This window comes from Nannospalax galili, unplaced genomic scaffold (genome assembly GCF_000622305.1).
Source record: "Nannospalax galili isolate Female #2095 unplaced genomic scaffold, S.galili_v1.0 scaffold304, whole genome shotgun sequence".
Taxonomy (NCBI): Eukaryota; Metazoa; Chordata; class Mammalia; order Rodentia; family Spalacidae; genus Nannospalax; species Nannospalax galili.
The window spans coordinates 785,716-811,489 of record NW_008352325.1 but is presented as its reverse complement, the minus strand read 5'-3'; the positions used below and the strand labels follow the sequence as shown (position 1 = coordinate 811,489).

General features: G+C 42.6%; 1 protein-coding gene across 2 annotated transcripts in view; it reads right to left on the bottom strand.

The window, feature by feature from the left end:
- The window catches only part of Ddc (dopa decarboxylase), a 105,164-nt gene that overhangs the window by 56,432 nt on the left and 22,958 nt on the right, over positions 1-25,774 (bottom strand). For both annotated transcript variants that reach the window (XM_017802263.2, XM_008849269.2), the window contains exons 3-6: positions 23,958-24,071; positions 20,930-21,049; positions 13,684-13,818; positions 12,817-12,960 (exon numbers count right to left, since the gene is read on the bottom strand). In XM_017802263.2, coding sequence (XP_017657752.1) covers positions 12,817-12,960; positions 13,684-13,818; positions 20,930-21,049; positions 23,958-24,071 — 513 coding nt within the window. The remainder of the gene's footprint in view (positions 1-12,816; positions 12,961-13,683; positions 13,819-20,929; positions 21,050-23,957; positions 24,072-25,774) is intronic.

Here is a 25,774-nt window from a genome sequence, read left to right as displayed (position 1 = left end):
AATTATCTATTATAAATATAGATGTAAGAATCTTCTATGGGGCTGGAGAGATGGCTCAGTAGTTAAGAGCACTGTCTGCACTTGCAGAGGACCCTGGTTTGGTTCCCAGAACCCACATGGGTGCTATTAACCGTCTGTAACTCCAGTTCCAGGGGATCAGATGCCTTCTTCTAGCCTCTATCGCTAATATGTGCATAATATGAGTGCACTTACATACACGTAGACGAAACACTATACACATAAAAATAAATAAATAAAATAAATTTTAAAAATCTTCACTAAAATATTAGCAAGATGAATCCAACAAGGTAGGAAAAGAATTATATACCACAACCAAGTGGGATCTATTTCAGATATAAAGGATGGTTATATATTTGAAAACAAATAAATACAATCTGTCAAATCATCTGATTAAAGAAGAAAAACATATTATATAAACAGATACAGAAAAATCATTTTATAAATGCCAATATCAGGGGCTGGAGAGATGGCTCAGTGGTTAAAAGCACTGACAGCTCTTGCAGAGGACCCAGGTTCAATTCCCAGAACCCACATGGTGGCTAACAACTGTTCTGCAACTTCAGTTCTAGGGGATTCAATACCTTCTTCTGACCTCTATGGGGCATTGAACAATACAGACGCACTTACACACAGGCAATAGACTCATACACATTACAAAAACAAAAGCCAACATCCATTCATGACCTGAAGAAAAGTTATCTCTTAACAAACTGGGAATATGTAGAGCTTCTTCAACTTGATAATATCCCTGAGCCAGGTTGTAGATATTGGCAAACTGATTCTAAAATTTATATTTAGAGTCAAGGACTGGGCATGATGGCACATGCCTTTAATCCCAGAACTCAGGAAGCAGATGCAGGTAGATTTCTGAGAGTTCAACTCTGATTTCAAGGCCAGCCTGGTCTACATATTGAGTTCTAGGCCAGCCAGGGTTACGTAGTGAGAGAGACCCCATCTCAAGAAATCAAAACAACAACAACAACAAAGAGTCAAAAGACCTAAAAAGCCAACAGAATTTTAAACAATAATTATGTCAGAGTTCTTATCTGACCTTATGCAACTTACTATAAACACAACAACCAAGACAGCATGGTCTTAGAAAGAGAGAAAAACAGATCAATGAACCAGAAATAGGTCCACACATGTAAGCTAAGCTTTGACAACAGAAGAAAGGCAATTCAATGGAAGGAGGTAGTCTTTCAACAGATGCAACAACACACACATATGCATGCACTCAAATGACTCGAGAAATGTTTCACCCCCTTTTACAATAGACAATAGACTCAAATGTAAACTAGAAACTAATAGAAATTCCTAAAATGCAACACTGGAGAAAATCTAGGTGGTCATGGTGTTGCCAATCAGTTGCCTACAGTGCTTTCATTCTGCTCAGACAGAAAGCATGAGTAGCTAAAGAGGCAACATTCAAGCTCTGGGAGCTTTTGTTTCCCCTGGTGTTTTGCAGTAGTAAGTAAAGGCAGGCAGGAGAAACAGCAGGTGATACCCTCTAATGTACAATCCTCATGCAGGCATTGGATATTGGGATCCTTAGCCCCATATTACAGTTCTTCTGCAGGCCTAGGAATTTGGCATTTTTCAGCCCTTGGCTATGGCTAGGGTTGAAGTTTCTGGGAAGGCTAATAATCAGGATTTCCCAGCTTTTGACAGCAGCCAGTGTCATAGCTCTTGTGTAGGCCAAGGAAGTCAGGATTCCATAGCCCTGTACTTGGGCTAGTGTTACAGCTCTAGATCTAGGGTGTCTGAGATGGTTGGTCCTAAGGATTTGACAGTTCTCTGAAACTCTTCTGGCAACCAAGGCTGCAGTTATTTTCTGATACCTTACAGCCTTTTATCTTTCTTTAGCCTCAGCTTTCCACTCTCTCATGTTTCTATTTTACAGCTCTTCGTCATCCTGCCCTAGCTGTTCTCAAACTGTTCATCTGCTTTTTTCTCAGCTGTCGAGCAGCTGCCTCGGCTACTTTCACAGTCCAGCCTGCCAACTGCTCAGCTGTCGCTACCACGGCCATTCTGCTGCCTCAGCCATCACTGCTGCTTCTGACTTCATGTTGGGGGCTCAGCCTCACTACTGAAAGTAAAGACCACTGGAGAGGAACCTTTTATTGGGCCTAATGCTGCAACACCAGGGGAGGCAGTACAGGCGAGTGTATTCCAGCCGAGAGATTCAGTGAGCCAGAGAAGCCTGTGTGGTATAGTCTGAGACGGGTGTTCAGACCAGTCAGGATCGTTGGTTTGGGGCCTATCTCAACCTTGCCTCCTTAGCACCAGTTACAGCAATCCCTTTGCTAGTGCAACATGGAAGTAGTCCCTTTCTGGCTTACACGAAGATGGTTGCAGGTCTTCTATAATTAACAGGCTTGAGATAGGAAAAGCTGTTACAAACTGTTTCAAACAGTCTTGGCTAAAGCAGCACCTTCAGTAGCTGGAGCGATCAGCTATGACTGTCCTGTCACTTTCTCAAGGTGTCAGTGAACGCTTCTTGATAGCTGGTGCTGGCATTAGACTGGTCCAGCTGGCTATCTGACTGACAGTCCTGATGCTGAAGGCAACCACGGCAGCAAGGGAGAATCCAGTGCTTTGAATTAGGGGGTCAAACTGCCCCATTCCTCAGCATTTGTTGATTATTTACAAAAAAAAAATGAGCAGCAGGAGGAGTACTTAAAATAACAACTTGAAGATTTTGTCCTTAACACTAATAGTTATTTTGTTTTTTGTTTATTGAGACAGAGTCTCACTATCTCAGTGGCCTGGAACTTACTATACAGACCAGCCTGGCCTTGAACTCACAGAGTTCCACATGCTTCTGCCTCCCGAGTGCTGGGATTGAAGTTGTGCACTGTCATACTACCCGTACCTGACCACTAACACTAATGCTATCCTAGGCAGAGTTGGGTTCCTCTCTTTATGTTACTGAATTGGCCCATAAGCATCTAGATATAACACCAAAGGTCTGATATGAGAAAGAACTGGATAAGGTGAACTTAGCTGAAATTAGAAATATCTGTCTCACAAAAGACAAAAGAGAGAATTCAGAGAATAAAATGACAAGCCACAGACTGGGAGAAAACACATAAGTTAGTATGTAAACTCTCTGTTCTTAATTTTTCTGTGAACTTAGGTTATGGTTTGAATCTACACTGTAGCTCACAGGCTCATGTTTGTGAACACTTGGTGCTCATAAGTTTTAGAGGTTGTAGAACTGTCACACGGTGGGGCCTAACTGGAGGAAGTGGGTTACTGGGAGGCAGACCTCATGGGTTTTTGGCTGGCTCCCTTCTAGCCTGAGCTCTCTGCTGATGTGATAAAGCAGCTGCCTCACATGCCCACAGCCACAGCTGCCAGCAGCTCCCACTGCCATTTGATGGACTGTGTTCCCTAAACCATGAGCCAAAAGAAGACTTTCCTCTTGGAATTATTTCTGTCACAACAATGAAAAAGGTAACTAATACAGCCCCAAATTTCTCTAACAAAATAAATCTGTTACATTTTGAAAATCAGTCCAGAGTTTACAGTTGATGGCTTCTTGGGGAGGGAGACTCAGTTTTCCTTCAGGGTGTGGCCCCTAGTAGATCGACCATGCTCCAGTGGATGGCCCACACCCATGAGTGTGTGGGCAGCACAAATTGGACTTAGTGGGTTATATTATTTTAAAAAAGAGGACAGGAAGTTGGGAGGGGATAGGAAGATGCCTGGTGGATCTGATCTGAGAGGAGTTAGAGGGAGGTAAATATAATAAAAATTCATTGTATGAATGAAATACACATGTATAAAGATGTAAAGCTAGCATAGCATCTGAGAGAAAACATGCCATCTCTTTCTAGGTCTGAGTTATCTCAGTTGGGATGACTGTTTCCAGCTCTGTCCATTTACTTGTGGATTTCATAATTTCATTTTACTTAACAATAGAATACTTTTCCAGTACATAAATGTACCACATTTTTATTATCCATTCATCAGTTGATGGACAACTAGGCTGTTTCTATTTCCTGGTGATTGTGAATAAAGCAATGAACATGAATGAGCAAGTATTTCTGTAGTAGGATATAGAGTCATTTGGGTATATGCCAAAGAGCAGTATGACTGGATCATGTGGTAGATCTATACCTAGCTTTCTGAGGAACCTCCACACTGATTTCCATAGTGGTTGCTCCAGTTTGCATTCCCACCAGCAGTGAATAAGTGCTCCCATTTCTCCACATCCCTGCAAACATTTGTCATCGTTTGTTTTTTGGATCTTAGACATTCTGACTAGGGTAAAATGAAATCTCAAAATAGTTTTAATTTTGCATTGTGCTGTAGTCATATTAACTGTAATGTTTGGGGAAAACCAATAAGGGCACAGGGTCTGTTTGTATTCATTTTGTAATTTTTTATTTTTAAAAGATATTTTTTAGCCGGGCATGGTGGCACACGCCTTTAATCCCAGCACTTGGGAGGCAGAGGCAGGCGGATCTCTGTGAGTTCAAGGCCAGCCTGGTCTACATAGTGAGTTCCAGGACAGCTGGGGCTACAGAGAGACCCTGTCTCAAAAAGACCCATGGGGATATATATATATATATTTAAAATTATTTTTAATTGTGTGTGTGTGTGTGTGTGTGTGTGTGTAGGTATGTGTACAAGAATACAGGTGTGCACAGAGGCTAGAGGTGTCTGATCCTAGATGTGGTACTGGAAGAAACTCGTGTCTCCTCTGTAAAAGTAGTACACACTCTTAACTGCTGAGCCATCTCTCTAGCTACCCTGTAATTTTTAATGAATTTAAAATTATTTCAAAATTGGAACTTTAAAATTTCAGTATTTATAATTTAAATATTTCATTAATCAATTGGGCATAGCCAAAGAGAGAACTGGGGAACTGTGAATAAGACAGGCTGAAAAGTGGATTTTTTTATAAAGATGAACAAGAGGATGACTATACAAGAGGGAAGATGTTAGCACGTGCACTTGTAGTCTCAGAATGGGAAGAGAGACACACGATGTGAAGTAAACCAAGAACACAGTGGGCAGTATTTCCCAGAAGATGATGATCCAAGTCACTACATTCTGTGAAACTGAGAGTTAACTACAAAGAAACAGCTCTCCTGTATCATAGTAAAACTGTCTAAAAGAGAAGAAAAGCAAGGACTGACCACAAGCAACAGAAAGAAGAATGGGAGACACTTTCCCCATCATCTCAATGCAAGCAACGATAATACAATAGACATCTCACTAGAAACCACAGAAAGAAGGCAATGATCACATATTCATTTCCACCTCAGTGTTTTTTATACCCAGCTGTGATGGTTAGTGTTAATTGTCAACTTGAGACAATCTTGAATCACCTGGGCGATGGGCCTCTGGGCATGCCTATGGGAGATAACTTTATTGTGTTAACTGATGCAGGGAGACCCATCTTAATTGTGGGTGAGACCATTCCCTAGGAAGATGATCTAGACTGTATGAAGTGTAAAAAGTGAGCTGAGCATTAGTATACATGCATTCACTGCTCTCCCGACTACAGGCATAATGTGATCAGCAGCCTCAAGTTTCTGCCTACTTGACTTTCTGTCATGATGCACTGCATCTTCCTTGAGTTGTTTTTGTCAGGGTATTCTATGACAGCAATAGGAAAGGGAAGGTAAGACACAATAGGAAACATCTTTCAAAAGTAAATGGAGGGGCTGGAGAAATGGCTCAGCAGTTAAGGACACTGCCTTCTCTTGCAGTGGACTTAGGCTTAGTTCCTAGGATGGTTGCTAACAACCATCCTTAACTCCAGTGCCATGGGATGTGATGCCTTCTCTGGCCTTTGTAGGCACTGCATGACATGGGTGCATTTACATACAAATAGGCAAAACACTCATACACATAAAATAAAAATAAATAAATCAATTAAATTAATCTAAAGAAAATGGAAAATAAGTCATTTCAGACAAACAAAATTAAGACAATCCATAGTATAGATTCACTAAAATAAATTCTCAACTGAGCTTTTCATGGAAGAGAAAAATGATATCAGAAAGAAATAAGATACAAAATGCCCGGGTGTGGTGGCACATGCCTTTAATCCTAGCACTTGGAGGCAGAGGCAAGCGAATCTGTGTGAGATTGAGGTCAGCCTGGTCTCCAAAGTGAGTTCCAGGCCAGCTGGGCTACAAGGAAACTCTGTCTTGAAAAAGACCAAGAAAAAAAAAAATAACAATAATCAATAGTGTGTAATAGCATTTGAATACATGTAGATTTAAATGTATAGCAGTAATTGCACAGAAAGTGAGAGACAGGGAAGCATTATAAAATAATATATAACCATCAAGATAAAAATGAAGAAAATGGAACAATATAAAACACTCTATCTGAAAAAAAAATCAAGAAAACAGAAAAAAATATAAGTGATCCAAACAGAAAATAAACACTAAAAGAGTAGGTAACATTTAAATGCATCAGTAATTAACTTGGGTGCAAATGGGATAATTAGTACCAACTGTTCCAGTGGATTTAAAAACAAATTTACAAAAGAGCAACAATCACATGCTTCTCACCTGGGACACCCTTTAAGTACACAGACAGAGAAAGAGACAGAGAGCATTTCCTAACAGCAAATGGTCATTCATTGAGAGGAGGTAAGACTTGCAGTCAAGACACCTGATTTTTGACAAATATTCTTGAAAAATAACACTGGAGAAAAGACAGTACCAACAAATGGTTCTGGGGAAACTGGAAATAAACATGCAGAAGAATAACATTTGACCCTTATCTCACCCTGTACAAAAATCAAATTCCAATGATTCAAAGACCTCAGCGTTATACTTGAAACTGAAAATTCCAGAGGAAAGAATAAGGAGAGCTCTTTGACGGACAGGCTCAGATAAGGGCTAGATCCCAGGTTGTCCAGTAAATAAGGCCAACAATCGACAAGTGGGAGCTCATGAAATTAAAAAGCTTCTGTACTGCAAAGAAAACTGTCAATTTAGTTAAGAGGCAGCCTACAGAATGGAAAAAAAAAATCTTTGCTAGCTGTATATCTGGTAGAGGATTCATGTCTAGAATATACAAAAAACTAAATATCAAGAAAACCAAAAATCCGATTAAAATGGAGTATGAACTGAACAGAGAATTCTCAAAGAAATACAAATGGCTGAGAAATATTTTTTAAGCACTCAACATCTGTAGCTATCAAGGAAATGCAAATTAAACTCTTGTGATCTCATCTTTCCCCAGTTAGAATGGCTAAGATCCAAAAAAACAAATGATAACAAATACTTTTGAGGATGCGACGAGAGGAGAACATTTATTCAGTGCTGGTGGGAGTGCAAACTGGTGCTGCTACTATGGAAATCAGCTCAGAGGTTCCTCAAAACCTAGAAATAGAACGACCATATGACCCTGCTGGATCGCTCCTGGGCATATTTCCAAAGGACTTGATAGCCTACTACAGAGATGCTTGCTCAGCTCTGTTCATTACGGTTCTATTTACAATAGCCAGGAAATGAAATCAGCCTAGATGTTCATGAACTGAGGAATGGATAATTAAAATGGGGTATATTAACACAGTGGGATTTTATTCAGCTTTAAAGAAAAATGAAATTTGTAGGCAAATGAATGGAGTGAGGTAACCCAGGCCCCAAAAGACCAGCACTCTATGTTTTCTCCCATATGTGAATCTTAGAGTCAGATCCTTGAATTTGTGTATTTAGCTTGGAGTATCTGTAAAAGCCAGGGAAAAAACCATAGTGGGGCCACTGTGTGTGTGGGGGGGGTGGTAGAATAAAGCTCTTAAGGGAAAGAGGGTAATAGAGCACAGATGGTATGAAGGTGGAAAGGGGGAATGATGGGGCAGAAAGGATTAAGCGGGGGAGGGCTGGGAGAGCTGTGCAGAGTAAAGGGCTGGGGAGGGAGAACAAACACTAAGGTGGTTTTAAAAAGCCACGTAGAAACCTACTCTCCTGTAAGCTTACTAAAAAATAATAATGAAAGTTTGAATGCAGGATAATAATGTTCCTCCCAGAAGTCATAGGTGCCAAGAATGGGATACCTCCCTTCAATTGTCCCCAAAACAAAAATAAGCTACTGCCGTTGTTATTGACTGCCAGCCATAATTTGACAGTAAGACCCTAGTGCTGATGGTACCACACATTTTTGTCAAAAGACATGGAGAAATGAAGCTGCAGTTCACTTAGAAGCTTCCTTCTTGCTGGCTAGCTTTTGTACTGTTACAAAGTACTATATAAATTGCTCAGGAAGAAAAGTCCTCAACAGTCTAACCCATCTGTGAATCCTGCAAACAATAATAACAACCAACCTGGCAAAATATGTGCTTTGGTGCAACAGGGGCATGAATGTTATTGGGCTAACACATTGCTTTTTTATGAGATTTAAGGCCTGTTCCACAGGAGGAAATTCATGTCTGGATCTGTAAACATGCCAAGAACCCAACTCAAGGCTGGGAAGGTCAGAAACCCTAGGGGAGAACCTACTACTAGTATTTTGGTAAATGAACATGGTATCAAACTGCCTTCCAAGTACTTATCTTTATACCTATAGAGTAATGCAGCTATCCCAGCCCTTATCTTTCTGCAGTGGGCAACAGTTAATACAGAGACTCGCAACTGGTCAAAGTACAGTCAATAAGTTATCTGTGGAGTGCTTGGCCTTGGATGGGACAGCTATCCGAGGCTCAGGGAACACTGGGGAAGAAGAGGCAGAAAGATTTAAAGAGCCAAAGTTTGGACAGGACTATTGCAAAACAGTGTCTTCTGGATATGACACAGCTGATGTACTCATGACAGACTACAGTTATGGTTACCTGCACAAGACCTGCACAAGACTGAGCCCATCAACATTTCAGCTCGGAAAGGGAAAGAGCTCATGAGGCCCTACCCCCTGCCCCCCACCTTGAGGGACTATTGAAAGTCGATGGTGGCTTGGGAAAGGGCTGTCACGTCCTTCAGTGGTATAACCACACCTAATTGCCCATGCTCCAGTATATAACCTCCCACCCACACTCATGAAGGCAACCCTGCTAAGCTCAGCAAGCTACACGTACAAAAGACATGAGAGTCGGAAGGAGAAGAAGGGTTTCATGAGTCAGGAAAAGAGGTGAGAAAGACTAAACTTCATTATGTACAAGGATGAAACTGCCAAAGAATAAAAAAAATATTAAGTGGAAAAAAAAAAAACCCAAACCTAAAACCCTCATTAAATTACAACAAGGTTCTTAGAGCAAATATGAAGGTTAGAGCAAGTGATGAAAGATTTTCCAAATATTCTTTTGATTCTGGCTAAATATTTTCTAGATTTGGGTAAATCTATTTGGGGAGGGGATAAAATGCATAGGTAGCACAATTGATTAGCCTGCAGATTCAAACAGTAACGCTTATAAATATGTTTAAAGTAGAACAATGTACTGAACCAAAATGTGGTTTAAAAGAAAGCAATATCCAAACATAAACACACAGAAGAAAACAGGAAGCTGAGAAAAAAATATGAGATCCAAATACCTAAGGACTAAGAAACCTTTATAGAGGGTAATACACAGAGGGAACACCTCAGACAGAGCAACAGAATGAGAGGAAAAATATTAACCAATATGGTGTGCACTTAACATTTACAGTCATGGAGGGGAATTATATCTATAGATATGCCATCATTATTTATTTATTTATTATTCATTTATTTATTTATTATTCATCTATTTATTTATTTTTATTAATTTTGTCTTTTTGAGACAGGGTCTCCCTATGGCCCCAGCTGGCATGGAACTCATTAAGTAGAGAAGACCGGCCTTGATCTCATAGATCCTCCTGCCTCTGCCTCCTGAGAGCTGAGATTAAAGGTTTGCACCACCACACCCAGCTCTATTTCTTCCTTTCTGACTCAGAAATCCATTATCAGTTTCTGGCCTCCAATTCTTTTTTTTTTTTCTTTTCTTTTCTTTTTTTTGAGGTGAAATAATTTCTTTTAAAAGATAAGAATTTAAGGAACATAATTATCTTGGAAACTTATATTTTAAAAGCCATAGGCTTACTAAAAGAGATCTCAGATCCTATCTGTTCACATAATTTTTGTCCCTCCGGCCTGGATCCTCTACAACATATAAAAACATGTAGTAAATTGCAAAGAGGAGGGAGGCCATGTGAACATTTCAGCACAAAATGTAATTCTCTTCAAGATACAATTATTACATTTAACTGCCAGGTGTGGTGGCTCATGCCTGTAATCGCAGCACTAGGGAGACTAAGACAGGAGAATTGCTATGAGTTTGAGTCTAGCCTGAGCTACATAGTGAGACTCTGTCTCAAAAGAACAAACCAAAATGACTCAAGAGAGCGTCTATGCCACTTCCTCTTAGTTCAGCAGTCGACTGTATTAGTGCATCCTGTCTCAGCATACATCTGCTTCAGTGGTGATCAATGAATACCACCCAAGTTCCTTCATGTTCTTATTTTAGTTCATAGAAACAGAAAGTATGAAAATAAGTGGATTTAAGAATATGGATATTTCTACAACATACATATGTAATAAATCAGCTCTAAGAAAACAAAAAAGGAGATGACAATTCTCAATCATGTGCAAGAATCTGTGCAAACTTTGAGAGAGATGGAAGGACACGGAAAAGAACATGCCTAGTGTGAGATTGCAGCAGGATCCCTTTCAGTAATTAGTTCTGATTTCTTTGGTTATTAGAAGATTAGAATTGATTTTGTGTGTATGTGGCTTTTTGCAGTTGTTTTTCCACTGGAATGTTGCCTCTTTGACAGGTTAACCTTTGATATTAAGATTTACTTCATACGTATATGCATACTGTTCCTGACAACGTTTATGTCTTAATATTATTCAGAGATTTTGCTGTTTTAGAAAATATTTTCATCATTGTATGCAATGTTTCCTTGATGGCTTTCATTCCTCAAATCTAAAGGAATATACTTCGATAGATTAATTTCCCCTAGAATATTTTAGTGATTCAATATTGAACCTATAGGCTTAAAAAAAAAAAAAAGATCTCATTTAAAGAGAAGACTTTGAAATTGAAGAATTGAAAGTAGAGCCAGGCATAGTGGTGTGGTGGTGTACACCTTTAATTCCATTTAATCCCAGCACTTGGGAGGCAAAGGCAGGCAGATCTCTGTGAGTTCGAGGCCAGCCTGGTCTCCATAGCAAATCCAGGCCAGCCCTGATGCAAAAAAACCAAAAAAAAAAAAAAAGAAAAAAAGAAAAAAAGAAAAATTGAAATTGTAAGTAGAGAATTTAACAGTAATCATTATTTCAATCCAGAAATATTTTCCCTCTAAATATTATTTGACAAATATAGTCATGTCTCAGTATCTACATAGTTCAACCAACTATGGATTGAAAATATTACAAAATATAAAACTGCACTTGTACTGAACATGTAAAAATACTTTTTAGTCCCCATATGATGCAATATAACAGATATTTACATATATTTATAATGTATTTGATCTTACACGTGATGAGTGATGATTTCAAGCTTTTGAGGAGGTTGGGCATAGTGGCAATGCCTTTAATTCCAGTATTCAGGAGGATAAGGAAGGTAGATTTCTGTGAGTTCTAGAATAGGCAGGTATACATAGTAAGACAGTATATATATTCTTCATCATATGAGAAGAGTGTGGGGACCATGTTAAACAGTGCCCATCGTATGATAGTCACAGTGCACAGTATCATCTAGTGTTTGAACATCCTCAGCTTTGGCATCGATGGGATTCCTGGGAAGAATTTCCCATGTATCTTAAGGGACAACTAGGTTTACTGAATTTCTGCTAAATGTCAGCACTATTCCTGTAGCAATGATGAAAATGGCCCATCTTGCAGCCTTGGTGGTGTGCATCTGCAATTCTCCCACCTACAGGAAGGCACTGAATTCAAAGCCAGCCTCAGCCATACAGTGCATCCCTGTCTAGAAACAGCAAGGGCTAGGGATAATGCTCAGTGTTGCCTAGCATGGACTGAGCCCTGGGTGCCATCCTCAGAACTGAAAAAATAAAAGAGGGAAATGATCCTCCTGAGCATGTTTCTCAAACCCAGAATCCTGCTACTAAATATTTCCTATGCCTGGCTCCAACCATAGACATGTCTGTGAAACTATTCAGAGAAAAGGTCTGGCATTAGTGATTTAAAAAAAATTATTTATTATTTTTATTTCATGTGTGTAAGCATATTGCCTGCATGTGTGTAAGTGTGCCCATGTCGTGTAATGCCTGTGGAGGTCAGAAGAGAGTGTCGGATCCCCTGGAACTGGAGTCAGCCAGTTGTTAGCCAGTTTGTGGGTGTTGGGAATCGAACCTGGGTCCTCTGGAAGAACAGCAAGTGTTCTTAACTGCTGAGCCATCTCTCCAGCCCTGCACTGGCATTTTTAAAGTTCCCCGTAACACTAATGCACAGCTAGTGCAGCCAGAGTGCAACCCACATAGAGCTACAATCATGGCACCCTGATGTCTTCCAACTTGCCAGTCCCAGGCTGGACATACTGCTGTGCTCACGTCAGAAGCATGACAATTCCATAACTCCAGTGCACTACCCACTGGAGAATGCATTCTGAGCACAAGAGAGTCAGTGTGTCATTTGGCTGGTTAGATATTTTACCTAGTCACTGCTTGCTCATAAGCCTCTCACATACAACCCTTCTTAGAACCTACTTGTCACAAAAGTTCTTCTCATATTCATGTGTTTTGTTTTGTGACCCATTGATTTTACATACACACGCCCTTCAAATGACCCTAGGCCCAGGCAGAACCCAGGTCTCACTAGGCCATGTACAAAGACTGCTGTTCAACTTACAAAGAATGGAATCAGGCCAGCTGCCTTGTCTTGTTCCATGGCCTCCCGCAGGGCAGAAGCTCGCATGGAGAAGTTGCCATCTGAAGGAATTGCTTTTAATTTCACACCACCAATTAATGCAGCTCTTTCCACAGAGGAGTGTGCCTACGAAGAATGGGTACAGTTGAATCTGTGAGGGTGTACTCAGCCATCACCACCCTGAATCTCTGTCTCTATGGTATACCTGACCCAGGCTCTTGGTGCCCCATGAAGGTGGCAGAGCTGAGTTACTCTCCTGTCTCCTCACGAAGGCAGCTCTTTTGCAGACTTGTTTCTATCCTGGAATCTTGCTTTTGAGTCTAATGAATCAAAATAAGGCAATCTAAAACAATCAAAACAGTTGAGAAGGGAGAGAGAACATAAGAAGTGAGCCAAACACACTAAATACTTCTATTTGCAGGGCCTTCTGAGCATTGAAAGAACGTCAAACCTTCCTCTCAAGCACAGCTGTGAGCTGGGCTGAGTAGCCACGCCAAGCTTAGAGCTTTCCTCCCTTTTGGAAGTAAAGAATCAGGCTCTGAGAATGTGCATGATTTGCAGGGCTGAGATTTGGCGTCAGGCCTTGGAGCCTCACATTCAATTTTTCCACAGGTGCTTTGAAGGCACAGGGACACTATGCAAGGCCATGTTACAGAAATGGTAACCAGCCAGCTGGGGGCGGGGGCTACTCTGTTTTCTTTCTGACTAGATCTATCAAGCTCCCACATGATTTCAGAGTAATCCCTGAGGAACTACCACTGGATTTGACATGATGCAGAGTGCTGTTGCAATTCAGATCTGAGAGGCGTTCTGGGGCTTTGGGCTCACACCCCTCCTTAGCACACTCACCTGGTCGGATGAGTAAGCCACCAGCTTTTCCATGATGGCACCTTGTGTCAGTTCTGGGGAGGTTGCCTGCAGCTGGTGAGTTACTTTCGACCGAGCAGCCAGCAGGGCCACCAAGGTGGCTTCACTGGCACTTCCCTAAATCCAAGAGAAAAAGCCCAAATGAAATTCAAAGTGCAGCAAAGGAACCATTGTCTAGCATATTATTTGTGTGCATAGTTCTTTAAAGAGGCACCTAAAATTGCAAAACTCTCAGGGTTTTTTTTGCACAGGAACCATCTAACATCTGCAGGGGCCCCTTTAGTTCTTGTAGTTAGACACAGCTCTAGCCATATTATGTCAGTGAGCTAACATGCTGACCCCATAGCATATACAAGGCCTTCAAATTCACTCTGCAGATGTTTTCTCATGGGCTCCCTAGGCCTGGCCTGGAACATACTGTCCCCACTTCCAGCAGAGGAAGAGAATGACCTGTGGCATCCTGCCCAAGCCCAGCTCTGTGTTCCTATGCATGTGGACAGAACAATTTGTATTTGCTCATAACATAGGGATGCGTTTTCCTTGAGACACAGAGGTTGACTTGGAGGGTTTCTCTCAGTCTTCAATGTTACAGGCTGAATTGCACACTCTCCTCCCTTCACATATTGAAGCCCTAAACCCCAGAAAATCAGAATGTACTATGTTTAGAAATAGGACCCTTACAGCCAGGCATGATGGTACAGTCCCATAATCCTAGCACTTAGGAGGCTGAAGCCTGAGGATAAATGTGAGTTCAAGGTCGGCCTGGGTACATAACAAGTACCAAGTCAGCTAGGCTTCAGTGTGAGATTATTTCTAAGCATCTTTTGTAGAAAGCCAAATTTTTCTTTTAACATTTTATCCTCCCTTCTTTGACCATGGTTTCCCACTTTGCTTTTACCATTCTACTGATTTTACTTCTTCTTTTCTCAACTTATCTTCCTTGAGGAAGTGGGTGAGCTTTACAGATAAATGCCTTTATTCATGTCTGTGTAGTGCATGAGTTCAAATAAACAGATCCTCCTCTTTACCAGCATCGGAGTGATTTGCACCTTGTCTTCAGGCTGTATTTTCATGAGCAGTCCTTTTGTGCATGGCTTGGTCAGCTTTCTCAGGAACTCAAAGCTCTTGAACAGATACTGCATTGCATACTTCTCCCAGGCAGCCCATTATTTCCTCCTCATGGTTTGTTTATTTCTATGCCGCCCCCCCCCCCCCCCATTTTTTTTTTCCAGGTCCTTTTTTTTTTTTTTTTTTTCCCCCCCCCCCCCCCCCCATTTTTTTTTTCCAGGTCCTTTTTTTTTTTTTTTTTTTCCCCCCCCCCCCCCCCCCATTTTTTTTTTCCAGGTCCTTTTTTTTTTTTTTTTTTTCCCCCCCCCCCCCCCCCCATTTTTTTTTTCCAGGTCCTTTTTTTTTTTTTTTTTTTCCCCCCCCCCCCCCCCCCATTTTTTTTTTCCAGGTCCTTTTTTTTTTTTTTTTTTTCCCCCCCCCCCCCCCCCCATTTTTTTTTTCCAGGTCCTTTTTTTTTTTTTTTTTTTCCCCCCCCCCCCCCCCCCATTTTTTTTTTCCAGGTCCTTTTTTTTTTTTTTTTTTTCCCCCCCCCCCCCCCCCCATTTTTTTTTTCCAGGTCCTTTTTTTTTTTTTTTTTTTCCCCCCCCCCCCCCCCCCATTTTTTTTTTCCAGGTCCTTTTTTTTTTTTTTTTTTTGGTCTTTTTGAGACAGGGTCTCCTTGTAGCCCCAGCTGACCTGGAACTCGCTATGTAGACCAGGCTGACCTTGAACTCAGAAATCTGCCTGCCTCTGTCTTCTGAGTTCTGGGACTAAAGGAGTGCTCACATCTGGCTTTTTCCCAGGATCTCTTAAAAAGTGGATAGAAAAGAAAATTCTACCTCTCTTTGGAGCTTTGGAATTTGAACAACTTTCTCTAAACCACTGTCTAACGAAGGACTCCCATTCATTACCTGCTGGTTGGGTACTATCCATGCCCAAAGAGAAAATTATCTTCCTTTTGTCAACAAAAATTCATTAAAAAAATTCCAGTGAAAAATACTTGTCCATAGACCATTAGCCCTCAACAGGCCATGGCAGATAAGGTTTGAGCAAACTTGAATGTCAAGGTGAATGGCTGTCTGCCCTTTTGTGGAAGGGATCTTTGCTGAGGGCCGACGATGACAGTGACTGTTCTTTGCCAAGACAGTCCAGTTTGATCACTGCTCCCAGTGGCCAGAAACGTGAGACTGAGCAGATCTGAGTTGCATCCAGCTAAGCTTGTACACTTGCTGCTCCTCTACCTGGAACTAGTCTCCCCCCACATTTTTGTGTGGCCTGATGATGCCTTTGCTTCAGGCAGACAAAGGTTGCCATGGCGAGCCTGCTCTGAGGTGGGAGGGAACGCTTAGAGAGCTCATGCTCAGGGCTGCTGATGCCCTGAGCAAAAAGATCCTTTCATCTTCTGGTTTGTACAAATGTCACCTCACACAGGGTGAGAAATTGGCAGCTTTTCTTCCAGAAGAGCTTTCAAACCCAATTAAGGGACTGACTTTGCAGCTCCCCGTTGTCCAGCCTCACAATCATGGTTTGCCATTCTGCTCAGACGCCCGCTCCTGCGCAGATGCCAGGAAGCAGTGATTACAACTCTGAGAGGATCGATAAGGCAGGCTGCCTCACAAGATGTCACTGGGCTTGCTTTTAGGGCCTCATCAGCTGCAAAGGGCCAGCTCCCTACCACAAACACAGACCCGGAAGTCTGCTTTCAATCAGCCCAAACTAAGTGGGTTGAGCTCATAGGGGTTTTGTGGGAGCCCACTGGGCTGAGAGATGCCAGGATTAGTCCTAATCTAATGCTAGAACTTCTGAAAATGAGATTGTCTTTTTGGAAAAGGTTGTTCAACCCATGATAGCACACCTCTAGACAATATGCCAAGAAAATGATCAGGGCAAGCTGGTGTGACAGGTGGCACCAACTTTATACACTGTCTTTAATTAGTTTGGCATCAATTTCCTTTCTACGAAAACTACTATAAATAATATAATATAATGCAATCAATCCTCATAAACATTTTGAGGATGAAAATGATTGTACAAAGCACAATAAACCCCCTTAAAACATAGTCAAGTTCATAGTAGGCATTCAATAAATTTAGCTATTATAATAGATACTCCATAGGTTATAGGGCATTTGTGAAATTCTTTAAGAAGCATCATCTTGGGGGTACTGAAAACACTTCAGAATGAAATTGTTTTTGCTCTAAGACAAGTGACCCAGAAATGCTCTCTTCTGTGGTTGTGGTGATTCTATTTGGGGTTTGGGGGAGCGCAGGTGTGTCACACGGACACAACTGGAGGAAGCTGATGATCTTGGAAGGCCTTTCATCCTAAAGGCTGTCCTCTGCAATCTTATTCACAAGAGTTAAAAAAAAATGTAATACAACACATCTTAGGTATTATTTATATAAATTGTGGCACATCATAGAAAATCATATAGCAATATTCTCAAAAAATATTTGATTAGGAAGGGACCAGTAAGATAGGAAGAGGCAGGGTAGTGGGGGAAGGGAATGGATAAAATAACGTGTAATAACATATATATATATGTACAATAATTAAACCCTTTACTCTGTATGCTAACTTAAAAAGTAAATTAAGAAAAATTAAAGATGCCTGGTGTGGTGGTCACACACACCTTCAAACCTAGAATGCGGGAGGCAGAGGCAGGTGGATCTCTGTGAGATTGACCCTTGCCTGATCTACATTGCAAGTTCCAGGTCAGCTGGAGCTACAAGGAGACTCTGTCTCAAACAGCAACATCAGAAAAACAAATAAATGAAAACAACAAAAAAGAAAAAAAGTAAAAATATTTGTGGAGCAGCGAGAGGGCTCAGCGGGTAGAGGTGTTGCTTGTTGTGCAAGCCTGGTGATTCACAGAAAGGTGGAAGGAGACAACTGACTCCACAGAGTTGTCCTTTGACATCCACAAGCATCTCTGCCATCGCGCACGCACGCGCGCGCGCACACACACACACACACACTATATATATATATAATATTAAAAATATTTAAATAATGAAAAACATAACAAAATAAAACACTATACATAAAATCTGTATGTATCTTACCATCTCAATTGTTTAACACACATATATAGGTATTGGAATAACACTAGAGAGAATTATGCTCTAAAATAGTTACTGGATATTCCCCATTTTTATGAGTGCCTATTTTCCATAAAGAGAGGGCATGATAATTTTTTAAAGTAAAAAACAGAGCCAAGACTGACACTGAAGATAGCAAATTGGCAATGTGGGTAATTGCAGTGATATACAGTTCACCCAAAATATAGAGGAGAAAATGACAGAAAAAGAAAAACAGTCCAAGAAAGAAAGGAATTACGGAAAGGCACCCCATCTGTGGAAACTGGAGCACTGAAGCATCCGAGAACAGGGCGGAGGTGGTTCAGCCACTAAGACAGAGCAGAGCAAGTGCCTGCAGCAGGAGCCGAAGGCTGGGTGGTGTGGTACACGGGCTACTGCGTGTGGTACTGTACTGAAAAAGTAAGCTTGCTCCTGGGCAGACCTACTGTGAAGAACATGAGCCTGGCCAGAAATGAGTGGACCAGAACTCCAGTACACTCCCATGTAAGCAGCTCTGCTGGCCTCTGGAACCCTGGCTGGCTGCCTTCTCTCTGGACTCTTAGGCTTGATTATCCTTGACAAGGATGACTAGGGTGTCCCAGGAGATTCAAGACTCAGTCATCAGAACCTGGAAAGCCACCAGGGCTTCACCAAGAGAAAATGACACTGAATGTGTTTTGGGGACATGTGTGGCAGTCCCTTCTCAAATCAGAACAGCACCCACACAATGCTTTTTCCTGGAGTCTTAGCCAAAGAGGCTTGGCTGTGCTGCATAACCTCTGACAAAAAGAAAACTGTCCATGGAGCTGTGTTGGGACTTTGCTAGAACATTTCTGCTCCCACTTTAAAAGCCTGGCTCACAATATTCCATTTATGTTTTGATTATAGTTTAGTATATATACATATTTTAATATATAGTTTTAATTTTAGTTGTTTTGTTTTTTTTTGTTTGTTTTCTTTTTGAGCAGGGCCTTATTATGTGTCCTTGGCTGGTTTGGAACTCGCTAACTCACTGTGTAGACCAGACTGGCCTTGAACCAGCTAGCCTGAATTCACTATGCAGCTGAGGATGATCATGAACTCCTGATTCTCCTGCTCCTACTTCCCTAATGCTAGGACTAGAGGTATGCTCCTGCACACCCAGCTCTAGATTAATTTTTATCAGCTCCCTACTTACAATGACATAGATATGATGCAGTGACATAAGTAAGGAATGTCAATGTGGTTTTGAGCTGTAGGGCCAGTGGCCCTAAGGAAACTACCACCAGTCATGCATTGACTGTAGAGGCATTAGAATTAAGTAGGACTCATGTTCCCAGGCCCACCTGAGGCCTGCCAACTTTGAATCTTTCAAGGTAGAGGCTAGGTACCCACTCTGGGAACAACTCCTATCAGGGGTCCACTACAGACTGTATGCAACAGGTAGACATCATCTCTCAGTGCAAAGATGCCAGATCTCCATCTCCAGACTCTGTGATTATTTCTCTTACAAGGGAAAAAGGACTTTGCTGATGTGATTATATTAAGAACCATGACCTGGGAAGATTATCTTGGATTATCTGAGTGGACTCAATCCGATCACATGGGTTCTGAGAAAGTGGAGACCCACTTCCTCATCTGCAGTCAAAATAAGATGTGAACATGAAAGAAAGGTCAGAGAAATGGAATACAGCTGCTTCTGAAAATGGAGATGGGACTCATGGACCAACAAAGTCTAGAAGGTTCTAGAAGATAGCAGAGGAAAGATGGGCTTTTCCCTTGGGCCTCTAAAGTGACCATCTTGGTTTTAGCCCCATCAGAGCTAGGTCAGACTTACAGAACAGTAGGGTAATAAATGTGTTTGAAACCACTCATGTGTGTATAGCATCCACGAGGAAAAGGACACACATGAGGCTGAAAACACGTGGTCTTATCAAGTAGTGTCAGAACTGAACACAGAGAGGCTTGCTTCCCAATTTAGTTTGGCCACATCAGAAATGTAATGTTGCACAAAGACATTCTCCCGTCTGCTCCAGTGTTCTCTGCCATCAAATGAATGGAACCATCACTACTGTAAGTTTCTCAGAGCTTCCAAGAAACCATGAAAAAACAAATCCTTCTTTCTAAAGGTTGACAATGCTCTGTCGGTGTCACAACCACGAACTTCATATGAGAAAAATGATATAAGGGAAAGTGGTGAATCAATATAGTTCATCTTCTGTGCAACAATAAAAAAGCATTTCATTTTGTAACAGGGCCTCACTATGTAGCCGTGGTTAGCAGGAGCAAGCTATGTAGACCAGACTGGCCTGGAACTCACAGAGATCCTCCTTTCTCTGCCTCCTGAGTGCTGAGATTAAAGGTGTGTACCACCACTCCTGGCCCCAAATTTTTTTAAAAAGGCATAAATTTCAATCGTTCACCCTGGAGAGCCTGATGGAGTGGTAAATCTACCATGGCATCGCTCTTGTGCCCTCATGCACACTCCATAGTTGTTCTCAATGGATATGTGTTAAATGAAGAGGATGAATTAAATGTAAGTACAGAGAGGGCAGCAGCCTTCTGTAAACAGTTGGCTCACAGACAAGTTCACATTACAGCCTTTGAAACATGGTCACCACTGCAATGTGTATTGAAGACAGGGCTCTTTGGTGACAGCAGGTTGAATCACACAGATACAAGGTCTATAACTTACCAGCTAGAGGTCAAGGAGTAAGCTATAGATGTTCTATGCCTTAGTTCCTCATTTGTAAAATAGCACACCTAATTCAGTGTTGATGTGAGGATTAAAATGTGCCTGGAAAGTGCTCAGTCATGGTGTCCAGCAGTGGATACCCCAACAAAAACATGAGCTTTCTTATTCATCTCCTCTGTGATAGTCGTTATTCTAGCTACCATAAGGGCCTGGGGATGTAAGGGCTCTAGCTGCAGCTAGTGAGAGGCAGCACCCGGATCTAAATTCAGATCCCACCAACTCCAACACCAGGGTTTCCCCAGAGCTCAGCTTTGCTTGTTCTCTAGAAGAAACGCATTGGCACAACAAAAAAAGTGGTAAGGGTGCCCCTTTCCACCTGTAGCAGTAGTCCTTCAAAACTGCCCTCCCCCTCAGAACCTCATTTTACCTGGATCACTCCTCCTCCTTGGCTGGCTTTTCCAGCCAGAAATGCCTCTGGCAGCTCCAGCATCTTCCCCAGCCAGTCCATCATCACTGTCTCTAGCTCTGTGCATGCTGGGCTGGCAGCCTGCAGTGGGCAGAAAACGAAGGTGCTAAGCTACAGGGCAGCCGCCCTCCACACAATACTGTGAGATGGGATAACATTGCTTCTTTGGTGACTTGTTTTTGTTTTTGTTTTTTTGAGACAGGGTCTCCCTATAGCCCCACCTGGCCTGGAACTCATTATATAGAGCAGCAGGCTGGCCTCTAACTCACAGAGATCCGTCTGCCTCTGCCTCCAAAGTGCTGGGATTAAAGGTGTATGCCACCACACTCGGCCTGGCCTTTTTGGTGTCTTTTATTTGAATAGTTTAATGAAAAGTTTTAAAATTTTTCCAACAATTCACCCCTGGGTGAGAATTAATTCCATGATTCCTGTAGTTTGAATGCATCTTCCCACATTCATATGTTAGAAACTGCATCCCCCAATGAAAATAGTAAGCGGACTTTAAGGGGCTACCAGCCTTGATCATGAATTATGGAAACTGGGTCATCTCAGGAGTGGGTTAGATAGAAATGAAGATGTTCAGCCCATCTCTCTCTGCCTCCCACACTTACAGCCTGCTTCTGTTATCACACAGCGAGGCCTTTGCTGACAGATGCCATGCCATGTTCTTGGACTTTGCATCCTCAAGTAGATGTCTCATGTTTACAGAGTACCCAAACTGTGGTGTTTTAGTCTAGCCCAGCAAATGGGCTAAGACAATGCCATGTTCTCACTTCCCAGAGATCCAGAGGAGTCCCAGGGGCTGGTTCTACCAGGAGGCTTGGGACTAGTACCACTGAGAGAACTTCACGGAGGACATTTTTCCTCTCTCCCTCACTGGGGGCCTTCTAGATCTGCCACAGGAAACCATGGATGGCCTCTACGGGGCTCCTACTGACTTAGCTCACCATCCCCATCATCTCTCTATGACAGCCTTGGGTCACACAAAGTGAGCCAAGAACTATCCCTGAATAGGTCAACCTCCCCAGCCTCACCAACACACACACAACACACACACACACACACACACACACACACACACACACACACCATGATTCTGCAGGAGATATTGCTAGAGCAAGGGATCAAGCGCTAAAGAATTTGGGGTCAATTTTGAATCCAAGATTAAAATCTCCTAATCTCACATGGACCTCAAATGATAAGCCTCAGGCCTATCTTCTTTCGTCAAGACTGGTACAAGGAGAATGGTTAGAAGAAGCCTGTAGGCACCCCTATGAACCTTACTCCATCATGTGTTCCTGTGACTGCCTTTCATGCTTGATCACATACTTATTTATTTATTTATTTTTTTATTTATTTATTTATAGAGAGATCTAGAAAGGTCCACTGGTAGACCCTCCTCTCTGATCATGAGTGAATGAAAAGACTGGAAAGCGGACACAGGCTGCTTTCATCTTCTGGGCATTGCTTGACAAGACATTGACCTTGTCTACTCTGTTAAGTTCCCAGTGACTTTGTTATATGGACTCTCCCTTCTCATTGCACACAATAGATGGCAGAGTAGCCTTGGGCCCATCCAAAGTAGACTGAGTCTCCATCTTCATTTGGGTCTCCGCTTAAGGGGCCCACCATGGTGACCAGAGTGTTCTTGTATCTACCTGTGCAGTATGACATTGTAGGTAAGAGGAAGTGAGAACTTTCTTCCTGCTGGTCAGGTCAACCCTATCCTTGTGGGTTCTACTGAGGTCAGATTAAGCTTAACTTTAGACGAAGGTCTAAGGTCAGCAGGTGATACTGAGTCTTCAGGCATAGATGCTGCAGCTCTGGATCATCAGAACCACATCAATGAAACCTGCCACTACAACATTTAATGAAAAAAAAAGGTCCTTCAGGAGAGGATATGCACAACCCCCAGGAGGCGGTCCCAGGTGCTTGACAGAGGAACAGTGGAGACAGATGTAGCAGGAGGCCCTCCTCGGCCTTTTCCATGGGCCTGTGAATCCCTCTTGCCTGGTGGGACCCCAACTTGAAGAAAGGCAGGTGCCAGATGGTGAAGCAGGCAGCTCAGTTGGGCTTTTCTGGCTTCTGTAAATTCAAAACCTTCCCCTTTCTGCATCCCAGATCCTTACTCAACACCAGCCAATATCTCAAGTCCATTGGACTCCAAGGCACAGACAAGGTAAACACACTGTATCTAGAGAATCAAAGACAGTTTGGGGAACTCCTCACAGTGTAGGCACCCTCAGGACCCCTGATAGTCAATGACACCTGCATCAAATCTCTCCTGAAGCATACTATTGGGGCCCTGAGAGCAGGAAGATCCAGTCCTGTTCTGAGCTGGGACCTTTCTAAGCCTTTTACTCCATGTAGGAAGAGACCTCACATAGGGAGGGACAAGAGGCCTGCAGGCAGGCACAGGTTCATTTCCAGACACTTTTGCTCTGTGTACTTGCCCATCTGAGGGACTGGGCAGTAGCTTGGTGGAGGGCAGATGGACTGAGACAGGGGTAGCCATGTTCTCAAATTTCAGAGTGCATAGCAATCTTCTGGTCTTAGGGAAATGCAGGATCCAATCTTGAGCTGCAGAAACTCCACTGCTGTTGACTGGGATTTTGATTCAAATCAAGTACTTGGGAAAAACTGCCTTGTGTCCCTTCCCTCCCCTCCCCCTTCCCTTCCCCCTTCCCTCCTCCTCCCCCCCTTCCTCTCCCCTTCCCTTCCCTCTCCCCTCCACTTCCCTCTCCTTCCCTCCCCTTCCCCTCCCTTTTCCCTTCCCCTCTCCCTTTGCCTCTTTCTTTTTTCTCCCTCTCCTTCCTTCCATGTAAATCCCTCTTCCCTTAGAAAGTCCCTCCCTGGGACCCAAACTCTACTTCCTACAAAGTGGCCCTGCTGCACACAGGTGCACAGCCATCTGCTTTTGTCCTGTATGCAAAGAGATCACCTCCCCATGCAAGAACATCTAAAACCCCAGGCTCATCAAGATACTCACCCAGGAGAAGCCAACGCATCCGATGGCCCCACACAGCATGTCTGCAAGCATGGAAGGATATGAGCTCGCTGTGGGGAAGTAGGCGAAGAAATAAGGACTGTGCCAGTGGGTCACCTGTGGGAAAAGGCGCAGTTACTCTGGGGCAAAGGAGTCAGGCTGTACTAGAGCAAGATACCAGATGCTTCTGGGTTGCACGCAGAAGGCAGTTTGGATGCAGTTTCCCAAGTTCAGTTATCCTACACCTTCCTTCCTAGTTCTACCTCATTGTAACGACAATAACCAGACTCCCTGCTTTGTGCTTGAATAGATCTACTAGTCAAGAAGGAGATGTGTTCATAAGGTAATATGGGGAAATCACTATAATTTGTCACAACAAATAAAGTCTCCAGGTATGATAACCAGACTCGTATTCCTTGCCAAGTTAGGGAAGATGCAGCACCAGAGGTTTGAATCTTAGAGTTCAAAGCTCAGTTTTCTCTCAAACTGCTCTAGCAAACCTGTTGGGAGTGTTTCATTTATTTATTTAGGTTTTTTGTTTGTTTTTGTTTTTTGTTTTTTTTTTGTCTTTTTGAGCAGGGTCTCTCTGTTGCCCCAGATAGCCTGGAACTCACTATGTAGACCAGGCTGGCCTTGAACTCACAGAGATCTGCCTGCCTCTGCCTCCCGAGTGCTGGGATTAAAGGAGTGTGCCCGATTTCTTTATGTTTCTTTAGTGCAGTCCCAGATGTCCACCTTGTCTCACGGGCCCTCCTCTCTAACTTATACAAGCTGCTCTGTCAGCCAAATAGCATCCTGCAGAACTTCCACCTCCTCTTTCTCCAGAATGGCCACTGTCTCCTGACTTCTTCATGGCTGCAAGCTGCGTACCTTCTTCAGCCCAGAGGGAATGAACACTCACTCTGTGCAAACCCTGGATTAGGCACAGAGGAAAAACTTAGGTGGACCAAGGAGGACACACACCTAGGTGGTGATTTTGGGAGGCCCAGGGATATGGGGAGCTAGGGTAGCACTGAGGACAGTTATATGGCCATCACTGGTTATATGGCAGGATTCTCTGTCCATTCTCTGTGTGCGTTGAAACCCTATCCCCCACAAATAGCAGCATTAGGAGGTGGAGCCTTGGTGAGGTAATTATGTCATGGGAGTGGATCCTTCACTATGGGATCAGTGGTAAGAAGAAACCAGACAGATTGTAGACTAAAAGTTCCAGATCTGGCCTGTGGAGAGTACTGACATTATACATGTTTGGAAAACTTGAACTCCTCAGAGCTTTCACTGAACAATTTATGGTTTTGTAATATTGAAAGCTGAATTTCTACATGGTGCTTTCTGTCAGGATAAGGAAATGCTTTTCTCCAAAGCTCAGAGTACTTAGATCATCTGATCAAATGATTCTAAAAAATTAAGGTTGACTCCCAATCCAGGAAATGGAATTCTTTCTGCATCTGTAGCCCATCAGGCCATATCTGAGTTTCTCCTCCAGCTTCTAATAAGTCATTCTTACATTTCATTGATTATAAGCCAAAGCTTTGTTGAGTTTTAAGATCTCTGAATGCAGGATGCACCCTCACGCCGTATGGAAACACTCCCATGGTATCTAAACACCCCCCCCCCATCATCAAATCTCTGTAGCAAGATTTCTAGGCAGAGTTTTTTGTTTGGTTGGTTGGTTTTTTTTTTTTTTTTGGTCTTTTTGAGATAGGGTCTCCCTGCAGCCCCAGCTGGCCTGGATTTGCTATGGAGACTAGACTGGCCTTAACTCACAGAAATCTGCCTGCCTCTGCCTCCCGAGTGCTGGGATTAAAGAATAGGCCAGG